The following is a 13,543-nucleotide window of genomic DNA, read 5'->3' as shown; positions in this document are numbered from 1 at the left end:
CTACCCCAGGTACTGATGAGAATTAGGTATTCTTATCAAGTATAAGATGAAAAGAATGAGAGCAGTATCAACAATAATGATGGTGGTGCTAGTAAAAATGCACCAGGGGAAAAAATGCACCAGGGCTATGTATGGACTTGCTTGGAACCAAGAACAAAGCAGGGAAAAGTGGCATCTGCTCGTTCTTGGAGAGATCATTTGACTTGTACTGGGTGGGGGGAGTGGGCGCTGTTGACTCCTGCTGTACTTGGGAAGATCCATTTCCATCACCATCTCCCTAGACAGTCCCTTCCCACTACCAGGGGATGTACAATATTGGGGTCTTTGCCTGCGAATGCTCCTCGGCAGAGCAGGCTCCACAGAGACCATCCTCAGAGCCCACAAACCTTCAGGGTAATTATCTGGTTGGAACGCAGAGCTGCCAGGGTGGTGTTTAGATATTCCTGGGGGGCCGGGAGGGAGAGCGGAGACAGAGCAGAGAGTGAGTTGTCCAAGCCCGTGAGACCCAGTTCTAGACCAGTACCCCTCCCCCCACAGCCAGACCTGGAGGGTCACATCCCACCTCCTTCCTTTCTCTAATTGTCCCACCCAGTTACCAAATGAACCCTGAGGGTGGGTTCATACACTTTGCCCCTTTGCCCCTTAGCTGCCTCACAGGGGCACGTTGGGGAATGAGGAGGTCACCCATTGAACAGCCTGGACATCTCTCCTCTCTGATTCTCTCTCCTATTGTGGTTCCCCTCCCATATCCTTCTGTAGCCTATGGGAAGGGTGTGTGTGTGTGTTGGGGAGAGGGAGAGAATTGGGTTAGACTGGGTGCTGTAGCCATGGTGAAGACACAGAACAACTTTCTAGAGAGAAGAGATCCCACCTCCGAATCTCCTCCTTGATATCTCTGCCAGCAATAAGAGGAGAAGGGTGGTCTCTTCTTCCTTGTGACCCCCAATGGGGTTGTTCCATGAATCAGATCACTGTTAACATGGTTACTGGGCTATTCTTTGAGACCAGCATATGAGCATTTCATTAAATTTCTTTTCTTCTCTATCCATCTCCCCTTCCTCTTCCTTCCTTCCTTTCTTTCTTCCTTCCTTCCTTCCTTTCTTTTTCTCTCTTTCTTTTTTTCTCTCTCTCTCTTTCTTTCTTTCTTTCTTTCTTTCTTTCTTTCTTTCTTTCTTTCTTTCTTTCTTTCTTTCTTTCTTTCCTTCCTTCCTTCCTTCCTTCTTTTTCTTTCTCTCTCCTTCTCCTCTAACCAGTCTCCTCCCTTCCCCTCCCTCCTCCCTTGTCTCATAACAATCCTATGAGCCCATTGTTCCAAATAGCCTTCTATTATTGTATCAGGGCTGGAACACAGGCATCCTCTCCATCCCCCTGCCCCACCCATCTCCTTTTCCCAATCCATATGCTCCTGGCAGGTTGTCTCCATACCAGAGCTCCAACTAGCCCTGGGGTCCAAGCCGAATGTCTTAGCAAAGGTCAGGCTGCCTGTGAAAGCCCCTGCTATGTGGGCTAGGGAGCCTTTGGTTTTATGGGTGCTCATGCTGGTATCTTTCCAGTGGATGATCTGAGGAAGGGGAGGCCTGGTTTTGGGGGTGAATCACACCCCCTTCAGGCCTGCTCTGTGCCTGATAAAGCAGAAGAGGAGGGGTAGGACTATTAGTCTTGAGAGTATGCCTGACAACCCATTGGTGTGTGCCAATATATCCCAGTGTGTGTCCACAGTGTGTGTCCCTGAATGAAATATTTCTTTCTCTTCCTCCTTTTCCTCTTCCCTTTACCCTCATGGAGAGTAACCAGATGAGAGGTGAGGTGACCTACCCCCACCCAATGCTAAACCATCATTTTTCTGGATTGAGATGTCACTTGGCTTCTGATTGTTGAATCTCAACCAGAGCATCCTTGCCTTTTGGCCCTCCAAAGTACAGCCTGCTCCCCAGACATAAATATGTGATCCCAAAGGGTCTTGCTATGAATGTAGAGGCCCCTGGAATGAGGGCACTGAGGGATGAGGCTAGGAGGCTGGGGAAAGGAGACTGCCCCTGCCTTAGGCCTGCCATCTCTTGCTGTGCCTGGTAGCTGGACTTCAGTCAAAGTGCTGGGGTGAGGTGAGGACCTCACCCCTAGTCCTTTGGACAGTCAGCCTTCAATTATCTGCAGCAATAGCAGCAAGAAGAGGTGTGGCTCACCCCAAAGAGCTGCTTATACTTGGTTTTGGAAGCTGCTTAGGCGCATGCCATGAGGCATGTGGTCATCCCTGGAGTCAGACCCAAGCCCCAGGCACGTAGGCATACACAAAGCCCAGCCACACCATCATACACACACTGTAACGCCCAGCCTCCAGGACTTCCTCCCACTGCCCACGGCCCATGGTCCAAGGTCCATGGCCCATGACCCATGGTCCCAGACCCATGCCCTGCTCATTTGGGAGTCTGAGTCTCTAATGGGCCAAGAGAGATGATCCCAGAGACCCCAGAGAGCAGGGAATTGAGGGTTGGCTTTGATCCACTCTCTGATTCCTGCTAGAATATCTTAAGAAGTTGCATCAAAGGTTGGGGTGGGGTGAAGCATCAATTTTCCTGTTCCTGACAGGTCAAGAAATGCCTGCTAAAGGAAGTCAGTGGGGAAGTAGGCAGTTTGGAAAAGGGGACAAAGAGAGATTTACTTACCCGGTGTGGGTAGTCACCACATTGACCCTAGGGAAAGAAGGAGAAACAGAGATGATTGTTAAGATGCTACCTCAGCTAAGTGGCACAGTGGATAGAGCACCAGCCCTGGAGTCAGGAGTACCTGAGATCAAATCTGGCCTCAGACACTTAACACTTACTAGCTGTGTGACCCTAGGCAAGTCACTTAACCCCAATTGCCTCACCAAAAAACCCACAAAAAACCAAAAAAACAAACAAAAAAAAGATGCTACCTCAAAAAAATGCCACCTCACATTCACAGCCCGGTATTTCCACTGAGGGTTCCCCAATCTGCCAGCCGCAAGGCCTCTGGTGTGGATCGTCAGGAGAAACCTGGGCCCCTTTCTTTTTATCCTCAGTGCTTTGTATACAGTAAATAATTAATAAATGCTTGTTGACTTTGACTAGCTATGTCACCTTGGACAAGTCATTTTATGGTGGCATTTGCCCCTTTGTAAAAAGGGGATGATGATGCTCCTATTACCTGTACTGTGGGGTCAGGAGGGGGAAAGTGTGTTGTAAACTTCACAGTGTGATAGATATAGCTGTGATCGCATTTGGACTTTTTGGCTCTCTCTCCTCTGAGGCTGCAGAAGGAAGCTAATATCACTTCCCAGAAAGGTCAGGAAGCAGTAAATGGGCCGTGTTGGGATAGCCCTGATAAGCCGAGGCTTTGGGACCGCAGGGTGAGCTCCAGAGCCTGCCAGGCCTATTTCTAATCTAGCTTGCTGTTTCCAAAATCAAATCTGGCCTAGCTAATAATAATAATAATAATAATAATAATAAAAGGACCAACCATACGCAGAGGGGGCAGCTAGGTGGTATAGTGGATAGAGTGCTTGGAATCAGAAAGACATCTTCCTGAGTTCAAATCTAGCCTCAGACACTTACTAGTTGTGTGACCCTAGGCAATTCACTTAACCTTGTTTGCCTCAGTTTCCTCATCTGTAAAATGAGCTGGAGAAGGACATGCCAAGAAAACCCCAAATGGGGTCACAAAGAGTTGGACAGGACTGAAAAGGACCGAACGACCACAACATGCCCAGAGGGCAGGCGCTGGCCTTAAAGGGGAGAAGGAACAGTGCAATCTTCAAAGCAGATACTGGGCTCATCATATGAAGCGCTTTGGCCCTGATGCCAGAGAAGAGCTGGCCCGATTGGGCCAAAGGATCTTAGAATCTCAGAGTGGGGAGGGGCCCCTTTGGCCATGTAACTGAGCCTATACCCGCTAGGAATCCTGATCCACCCAAGCGGTCTGGAGGGACCCTCGCTGGGGATCTTCAAGCAGCGATTGGGTGACCACTGCTTAGGGATGTTGAAGAGGGGGCCTGGATGGCTGAAGGTGGGATTGACTGTTGAGCTCTCTTACAACTCTCTGGTTCTGTGACTCCAGATCCAGGGCTTCATGCTCACATCATTTTGTGGTTCAGTCATTCCTGACTCTTCATGACCCCTTTTGGGGTCTTCTTGGCAGAGATACTGGAGTAGTTTGCCATTTCCTTCTCCAGCTCATTTTTACAGAGGTAGAAACTGAGGCTAGCAGGGTTCAGTGACTTCCCCAGCTAGTTAGTACCAGAGATTAGATTTGAACTCAGGAAGATGAGTCTTTGTGACTCCAGCTCAGGGCTCTATCCATTGGGCCCTTCTTCACCATGCCATACCATGCCAAATCACTGTCAAAAAATTAGTGGGAAGAAGCTATGATTTCTCAGGAGGTTCCATATTTCATTAAAAATAAATCCTAGAGGTGGAAGCTAGGTGGCACAGTGAATAAAGCAGTGGCCCTAGATTCAGAAGGACCTGAGTTCAAATTTGGCCTCAAACACTTGACACTGGCTGTGTGACCCTGGGCAAGTCACTTAACCTTCATTGCCCTACAAAAATAAATAAATAAACAAAAAACAAAACAAACAAACAAACAAATGAATGAATAAGTAAGTAAATAAATAAATCCTAGAAATCCATGATGAGACTTACCTTTTCTCCTTTTTGTCCTGGGGGTCCCTACAAAGAGAAATTGGGGGGAAAAGAGTGAGGAACCGAGGCCCGGGATACAGAATGTTCTCTCTTCACCTCCGCCTTCTGGTTTCCCTGGCTTCCTTCCAGACTTGGCCCCAATTCCCCCTTTCCTCCAGTCAGTGCTTTCCTTCTGAGATTACCTTTTATCTTCCCTCCACAGATCTTCTATACACCCACTAACTGATGTGCTGTCTCCCCCATTAGATGGAGTTCCTTGAAGTTTGGGACTGGATTTTTGCCTTTCTTTTTAGTCCCAGAATTTAGCACAGTACCTGGCACATAGTAGGTGCTTCATAAATGCTAGTTGACCCAAAGCCAGCTGGGAAAATGCCATTTCTGATAGGAATGCCACACCCCACCTGTGGACTTACCGGTTGTCCCCTGGGACCTGACAGACCCTGTGAGGGGAAGGAAACACAGACAGTCAGCCGAAACAAAGCCAAGGATTTGAAAGGAAATCAACAGAGTCCCAAGTTTTTCATTGGCACAGAGGCTGCTGAACCTAGGGAGCTGGTGGCATTAGAAGATAGAGCTCGAGGCCTGAAGTCAGGAAGACCTGAATTCAAATCTTGCTCAGACATTTTACTTGGGTGATCCTGGGCTACATCTTTCAGCCTCAGTTTCTCCATCTGGTGAGGATCACATGAAATACCCTACAAGGAGTGCTTTGCAAATCTTAAAGCACAATAGAAATGCTAGTTATTACTATTCATGTTAATAATTATTATTATTATCTCACTCAGGAGTGGGGAGAGGGAAAGAAAGGTGGAAATGGGTAGAGAAAAGCTTGATTTCTTTCTCTGACTGCCCTTGGCAAACTGATGGGGTGCCCCCTGCCTCTCCTCATTGCAAACATCCAGGGAGTATGCAGGGGTGGGGGGTCCTTGCCCCACTTCTCCCCTAGCCCCACCCTTCATATGAAGGAGCCAAAAGGGCGTATGGTGCCACCATGACTCAGTGACTAGGCTGAATAGTGTCATTCAGTTTGATGGGCATTTATCAAATGCCTACTGCGTGCTGCGCCAAAAGCCAGGATACAGGAACACGATGAGATTATTCCTGCCTTCTGCAGGCCCCTAATCATGGGAGGTGGACAGAGGTTAGGTTTTATCTAAAGGATTCTCTCTCTCCCAGGGCCTACCTAGCAGTGTTCTACAAACAGGAGGCCCTTCTAACCAATGTTTGGCAAACGAATGAATGAGGGAATGCAGTATTGTCTCCATTTTATGGATGGATGAGCCAGGGCCCAGGAAAACAAAGTAACCCGCTCAAGGTCACAGCCCGAGTTAGCAGCCATAGCCTGGCTAGAACGCAGGTCCTGCCTCCCCAGCTGGTTTTTTTTCCGGGGTCGGAAGGCCTGTTGTCCAGCCCCGGCAGGCCTGGCTGTCTGGCCTCCAGCAGCTCTTCAGTGGTGGCCTATGAGCAGCCTCACCAACCTTTGGAGCAAGGAGGTCTCAGGCTGGGCAGCCAGGAGCCGGCTGCAGAGGGGCCAGACGGAAGGCTCACTCCTCCTCCTGGTGGCTGAAGTTACACGTGGCCCCTTGCAGTGGGGAGGATGCCCAGGCCCGTAGGTGTAAGCTGGAGCATGGCTCCCCCCCCCCCCCCCCCCCCCCGCCCTGCACACATGCTCTGTCCATCTGCTGCTAATTGTCCGCTCGGCGCCCCTCTCCTATTTCACAAGACAATGTTATCAGGCCTGGCCCAGGCAACTTGCAGGGCTCTGGCCTGGCCTAGGGGAACATTTCCCAACCCAGCAGGGCCGGCGAGCCAAGCATACATCAGATTCCTGAAGGAGAAAACACACACGCACATATAAACACACCCACACATACAAATACACACATACACACACAGACACAGACACAAACCAGGAGGTGGAGAGACGGGAGAGCTCGCGCGTCTCCATTTCGGCCACTGTGCATTATTAAGCTAACAAGGATCAGAGCATAAATGCTTGTGGGATGCTTTTCATTTCTTAGAGAAGCCCTGAGCGGCAGGTAGTGCAAAATCTCCATTTTACAGATGAGAAAATGGAGGCTCAGATCAGTGTATGAAAGGGAGTATGGTAGGATGTAAAAGACACAGGAGACTCGGGTCAGAGGACCCGAGGTCCATGCCAACCCTCCTGCTTGCTACCTCAGTGACCCTGGGCAATTCACCTAACCTTTTCCAAGCCTCAGTTTCCTGATCTGTAAAATAAGAGGGGGTGTCCCAGGTGCCTTGTAGCCCTGGGTCCTGTCCCTAGCCCAGGATCCCACAGCTACTGGCTTTTAGTCAGAATTCGAACCCAGGTCCCCTGCCCTGAGGCTTAAAGGGCTCTCCTCTGCTGCATGTGGAGAATCCTGAGGAGGGAGGGCCAAGCAGCCTGCTCAGGAGAGGCTCCTCCTCTGTGGGGCTCCCCTTGGGCTCAGGCACAGACATTCTGAGTTCCCGAGTTAGGTTTCCTCAAGTGTGAGGGCACAGTGTGTCTACACTGTCTCAGCTATGGCCCAGTAAGAACCCCCTCCATGCCCTGCCATTAGATCTTACCATCTCCCCCTTCGGTCCAGGGTAACCCTGAAAGAGAAGACAGTGAGGGCCAGACAGGATTATTTCTAAACCCAGAAGCCTGCTCTACCCCTTCACCTTCTTCCTTTCCTCAGTTTTCTTCCCTCCTTCCTTCCTTCCTTCCTTCCTTCCTTCCTTCCTTCCTTCCTTCCTTCCTTCCTTCCTTCCTTCCTTCCTTCCTTCCTTCCTTCCTTCCTTCCTTCCTTCCTTCCTTCTTTCCTCCCTCCCTTCCTCCATTCTTTCCTTCCTTCCTTCCTTCCTTCCTTCCTTCCTTCCTTCCTTCCTTCCTTCCTTCCTTCCTTCTTTCCTCCCTCTCTTCCTCCATTCTTTCTTTCTTTCCTTCCTCCATTCCTTCTTTCTTTCCTCCCTCCCTCCCTCCCTCCCTTCCTATGCCCAAAGCCCTCATACAGGAACAGTTGCCTGCCCTAGGGGCGGGTGGGGATAGAAGATTGAGGGCGGTGCAGACTGTGTGTCTACTGGGGAGAAGGCTGACCCCCTCCCCCAAATCTGTTGCTACCAAGGAATCCTGGTTACTTCAGTGGAAAAGACCATGGTGCACAGGCCATTGTGGCTGAACCGTGTAAACATGGGTTAGTCCATCCACGGGAAGAACGAGGCCAGCTGCCAGCTCCCTGATCTTCAGTGCAGTGTGGCAGTCATTTGGTGGGGAGCTGGCACTGGCCATGAGCAGTCCTGCTCCCAAGAGAGCTGGCATTTTTTCTGGCTGGAGCTCTGGGGTACTGAAGAAGCTGACTCCTTGTCCCCTAACCCTATCCCCATAGGCCTTAACAGTGCAACTGCCCTTTCTCTGTTTCACTGTCTCTTGGTAATAGTGGCCATTTAGTCGTTCTTAGTTCATTGGGACCTCTTTCTCTTGGCAGGATTTGGATCTGCGGATCCTTCATGGGGGGAAATCAGACTATGCCCCATGCCCTTTCACAAAAAGAAAAACAAACCCTACAAAACATTTATATCCAGGTGATATCAGGGTAAAGTGCACACCAAGGGCATTTTTGCCAGGCAATATGGCGGAGTGGAGGCTAGAATAACAAACAACTCACACTTCCAGGGTGTCTCTAAGGTTTAGAAAGCACTTTCCTCTCAACAGCTCTGTGAGGTAGGCACTAGAATATTATTTTTCCCATTTTAGAGATTAGGAAGTTGAGGCAGAACAGTGAGGTCACTTGCACAGGTTACCCAGCTAGTTCAATCATCATCCCTATGCACAGGACTTCCATATTTCCTTATCCAGCCCCAGTCTTTTAGTCCAGCATCACCAACTATCCATTGGACATGTCACACTGGATGTCCTGTCCTGGAGACACCTCAAACTCACTCTGTCCAAGTCAGAACTCATCATGTTCCCCTCTCACCTCCATCCCACCCTCTTCCAGTTTCTGTTAAGGGCACCACCACCTTCCAGTCCCCCCAGCCTGGAAACCCTAGAGTCATATTGGTCTCCTCTCCTCCCTCCCCTCACCACCACGTCCAATGTGTTACCAAGTCTTGTTATTCTACTCCTGTGACATCTCACATCTGTCTCCTTCTCTCCACTCACAGCCATAGCCTAGTTCCCTTATCACCAAATCTCACCTGGACTATTGCAGTGGCCTCTTCAGAGGTCTCCCTGCCTCCTATCTCTCCCCTTTGCAGTCCATAATCCACACAAATGCCAGAGAGAGATTCCTAAAACCCAGATCTGTCCTTTGCATTCCCCTGCTCAGTAGCTTCGCCTCTTGCCTCTAGGATCAATCCAATTCAATAAACACTTTTAAATGCCTACTGTGTGCCAGACACCATGTTAAGCCCTGGGGATATGAATAAGAAAAAGAAAAACAGTCTTTCAAGGAGCTTAGAGTCTAAGAATCAAATACAATCACCTCTGTTTGGCATTTAAAAACATTTATAATGGGTCTTTAGCCAACCTTTCTGGTCTAATTACACATTATTCTCCTTCATGTACTCGGTGGTTCAGCCAAATTGGCCAATTTGCTGACTCACATAATACAGCCCATCTCCCACCTCCATGCTTTTGCACAGTTGTCAGCCAAATCTGGAATGCTATCCTTCCTCATCTGAACCTCTTGGAACTCCTACCGTCTTTCTAAGCTCAGCTGAGGCACTGCCTCCCACACAAGGTTCTTCTTGATATATCCAGTGCTAGTGTCTCCCCCAGGGAAATTACCTTGTATGTCTCTTGTATTCCCTTACATATGAGCCAGTTATAAAGAAGGTGCCAACCTGCACTAGTAAAGGGAGTTTCCTCACCAGGGAAATCCATCCACTATCCCTATTCTTATACGTACATGTGTAAAACATGTGTTGTTTTGCCTGATAGAATGTAAGCTTCTTGAGGGTAGCAACTATTCTCTTTTTTGCCTTTGCATCCCTGGTGCCTAGGATAGTGTCTGGGTCCCTTTCCTGACTTAGCCCTCATTTTCCTTATCTATAAAATGGGGACACTAATGCCTGTATTTACTACTTGTGTCCCAGGGTTTGTGGGGAAAGTGCTTTGGAAACCTTGCAATACTCTAGGAACGTGAATTATTCTTTTTTTGGGGGGGGCAAGTAACTTGCCCAAGGTCACACACCTTGTAAGTGTCAAGTGTCTGAGGCTGGATTTGAACACAGGTCCTTCTGAATCCAGGGCTGGTGCTTTATCCACTGTGCTACCTAGCTGCCCCAAGAATATGAATTATTCTTTTCCCCGGGGCAATCAGGGTTAAGTGACTTGCCCAAGGTCACACAGTTAGTTAGTGTCAAGTGTCTGAGACCAGATTTGAACTTGAGTCCTCCTGAATCCAGGGCCGGTGTTTTATCTGCTGTGGCACCTGGCTGCCCCTGTGAATTATTCTTTTTTTTTTTTTTTTTTTTTTTTTAGGCAATGGGGGTTAAGTGACTTGCCCAGAGTCACACAGCTAGTAAGTGTCAAGTGTCTGAGGCCGGATTTGAACTCAGGTACTCCTGAATCCAGGGCCGGTGCTTTAACCACTGCGCCATCTAGCTGCCCCGCCCTGTGAATTATTCTTAATGGAGAGAAAGAAATAACAAAAATGCAACATTCAGCTGGAGGGTGGTGGGAGAAGTGAAGAGGGTGATGGGGGCGGGGAGGAATCATGGGCTAGATGTATGTGAAAGAGCCTCCTGTCATTTTTAACCTCAGCTGGGCAATTCCTTCTTTCTTCCCCAACATGCGGCTTTCCTGAGTCCGTGCCTGGCTCCAGCCCTGCCAGGCCTCTCTCCCTTCCTCTCCTTCTTTCACCGTTCCCTTCCTCAAATCTCTGGCTTCAGGCACTGTGCCCTCAGATGTACGCTTGTGAAATTCTGCTCTGGAGATGGCCATGGGTGCTGGGGCCCTGGAACCCCCCTTCCTTTCCTCTTTCCAAGGAGAGAGTTGATTTCTTGTGTCCTTAAAACAACAATAAATAACTTTTTTGCATCTTTAATTTGTTCTAGAGACCCTCATAGGGAAGGCAAGAATCTCTCAGCAGGATCAAGAAACTTAAGTGTGAATGACCTCGTACCAGGGAGAAGGGTGAAAAGCCTGAGGAAAAAGTAGCCACCTACCGGTTTGCCGTCTAAGCCGATGGGGCCCTGGAGCAAAAGAAAGACAGAAGAAAAGTCAATATGTCAGCCATGGGCTGATCATTAAATATTAAACATCATTACCTTCTTTCCACAGAACCTAGCCTCAGCCCTTGAAAAGAGGGACAATAAGGAAGAGCTACTCCTTGGGAAGCTGTGCATAGGATGGAAATCCCGAGTCCCCAAATAGAGATCCCACTATTCAAAATGGCACAGTGGGTAGAGCACTGGACCTGGAGTGAGGAAGACCTGGGTTTAATTCCTGCCCCCGGCACTTGTCAGTGAACCTTACTTCCTCGTGCCTCAGTTTCCTCATTTGTAAAATGAAGAGGTGGAACTAGATAACCTCTGGGGTCCCTTCTAGGTTGAAATTTAGGATCCTATGAAAAATCCCCAGCCCATTTCTTCCCCAGATGGAGCCTCAGTATATCAGCTGGTCCTTCCACTGTGGGACTGTGGGTACCCTCCTTCTCTAGGACCATGTAGGCAGGCCTTGAGGTTGGTGGTTCTTAGTGTCCTTGTTCTCCCCACCCTGCTCTTGGGCCCATTCCCTACCTGCCAAACCTCTAAACCAGAAGGCCTCAGAGACCAGTTAGTGCAACCCCCCACCCCTGAGAACCAGGACAACTAAGAAACCCGATCAAGGTTGGAGGACCTTAGGGTCATAGAGATAGAGCTGGAAAAGATCTCAGAGGCCATCTAGTCCAAACATCTCATTTTACAGGTGAGGAAACTGAGGCAGACCGAGATTAAGTGACTCATCCAGGGTCACACAGCTAGCAAGTGGCAGAGGGAGGATTCCAACCTAGGTTTCCCAGACTCCAAATCCTTTCCTTTAGCTATGCTGCTTCCCTAATGGGAATGGAAGACTATGCTTCTGGTGACTTCTCCCCATTTCTTGGATCTTGCAACTGGCTAGGGTACTGAGCCTGGAGTTAGGAAGGTCTGAGTTAAAATCAAGCCTCAGACATTGGATAGCTGTGTGACCTGGGCAAGTCTACCTCAGTTTCTTTACTTGTAAAATAGGAGTAATAGTACCACCTCCCTCTCAGAGTTGGAGTGAAGATCAAATGAGATAGTAAGTGTAAAGGGCTTTGTAAACCTTAAGATGCTATTGTAAATATTAGCAATTATTATCTCTGTGTCCAAGCTAGGTCAGGGGTCCCTACCCTCTAGGGTAAGTCTTACTGACTCCTCTTTTTTTTTTTTTTTGCGGGGCAATGGGGTTTAAGTGACTTGTCCAGGGTCACACAGCTAGTGTCAAGTGTCTGAGGCCGGATTTGAACTCAGGTACTCCTGAATCCAGGGCCGGTGCTTTATCCACTGTGCCACCTAGCTGCCCCTTGACTCCTCTATTATTACAGTGTCTTGGGCAGCTAGGTGGTACAATGGACAGAGTGCTGGGCTTGGAATCAGGAAAAGACCCATCTTTCTGAGTTCAAATCCAGCCTCAGACAGTTACTGTCTGTGTGACCCTGGGCAAGTCATTTAACCCTATTTGCCTCAATTTCCTCATCTGCAAAATAGGCTAAAGAAGGAAATGGCAGACCACTTCAGTGGCCAAAGAACCTGAAAAATGGGGTCACAAAGAGTTGGACACGACTGACCGAACCAACTGAAGAACAATGAAAATTAAAGTATCAGGCTGGGGTTGCTCAGTCTCTTCAGCAGAACCAGAGAGGTTACTGGGTTTCACTACTTGCTGGCTCTTTACATTTTCTCTCTATATATTTTTTTACAACTAAGAGCAGTCCCAGCTCTGAGCTATCCCATGTCTGGCTGCATTTTTGGAAGGGTCAAGGGGTAGAGCACTGTTGTTTCAGATGGAAATGCTAATGCAACGGATAGCTCAGTGCAATGAGGCCTGGCTATAATGGATTCCCCACCCCACTCACCGGAAACCCAGGGAAGCCTCTTGTGCCAGGCTGACCCTGCAAAAGAGAGAAAGAAAGAATAATAAAAAAAAGTGAGTCAGACTGAGAGATGCTGATTCTTACCACACAGGGGCTCTAAGTCCCCTTGTCTTCTTACAGCAATTGATAACTTTGGGTTCTAGAGTGGGAATAGAACTTGGTGATCATCCAGTAGAATCCTCTCATTGTAAAGTGGTAGAAACTGAGACCCAGAAAAGGAAAGTGACACCCCCAAAGTCACACACCAGTAAGAGATGGTGTGAGGATTTGAACCCAGTGTTGCTGGTTTCCTTCTCTGGACTACATGTTCTTTTTTTTTTTTTTTTTTTTTTTTTTTTAGTGAGGCAATTGGGGTTAAGTGACTTGCCCAGGGTCACACAGCTAGTAAGTGTCAAGTGTCTGAGGCCGGATTTGAACTCAGGTACTCCTGACTCCAGGGCCGGTGCTCTATCCACTGCGCCACCTAGCTGCCCCTACATGTTCTCTTGAAGGACAGAAAGGGAAGATAGAGTTATCGAGGGTGGGCACAGACAGAAAGAAGCTGGAGGGATTCATCTGAAATTCATTCATTCAACAAACATTTATTAAGCCCTGGATGTCTACAGGGCACTGAGATGGATACAAAGTTCAGATAAGACACAGTCCTATCCAAAGGTATGCACAACATGCTTCATTAGGGATTGTAACCAGGGATTTTTAAAAAGCATTTATTAAATAGTAAATTCAATAAATTAAAGTAAATTAAATTAGTAAATTAATACATTTATTAAATTATTCGAGCCAGCTAGGTGGCACCAC

General features: G+C 48.3%; 1 protein-coding gene across 1 annotated transcript in view; it reads right to left on the bottom strand.

The window, feature by feature from the left end:
* Positions 1-13,543, bottom strand: part of COL13A1 (collagen type XIII alpha 1 chain) — a 202,769-nt gene that overhangs the window by 84,663 nt on the left and 104,563 nt on the right. Inside the window, exons 8-13 of the mRNA XM_043980266.1 lie at positions 12,728-12,763; positions 10,815-10,841; positions 7,230-7,256; positions 5,072-5,098; positions 4,659-4,685; positions 2,664-2,690 (exon numbers count right to left, since the gene is read on the bottom strand). Of these exons, the coding sequence (XP_043836201.1) occupies positions 2,664-2,690; positions 4,659-4,685; positions 5,072-5,098; positions 7,230-7,256; positions 10,815-10,841; positions 12,728-12,763 (171 nt within the window). The remainder of the gene's footprint in view (positions 1-2,663; positions 2,691-4,658; positions 4,686-5,071; positions 5,099-7,229; positions 7,257-10,814; positions 10,842-12,727; positions 12,764-13,543) is intronic.

This window comes from Dromiciops gliroides, chromosome 2, assembly GCF_019393635.1.
Source record: "Dromiciops gliroides isolate mDroGli1 chromosome 2, mDroGli1.pri, whole genome shotgun sequence".
In the NCBI taxonomy this organism is placed as follows: domain Eukaryota; kingdom Metazoa; phylum Chordata; class Mammalia; order Microbiotheria; family Microbiotheriidae; genus Dromiciops; species Dromiciops gliroides.
The sequence above is the reverse complement of the archived record's forward strand: the minus strand, read 5'-3'. Positions and strand labels throughout refer to the sequence as shown.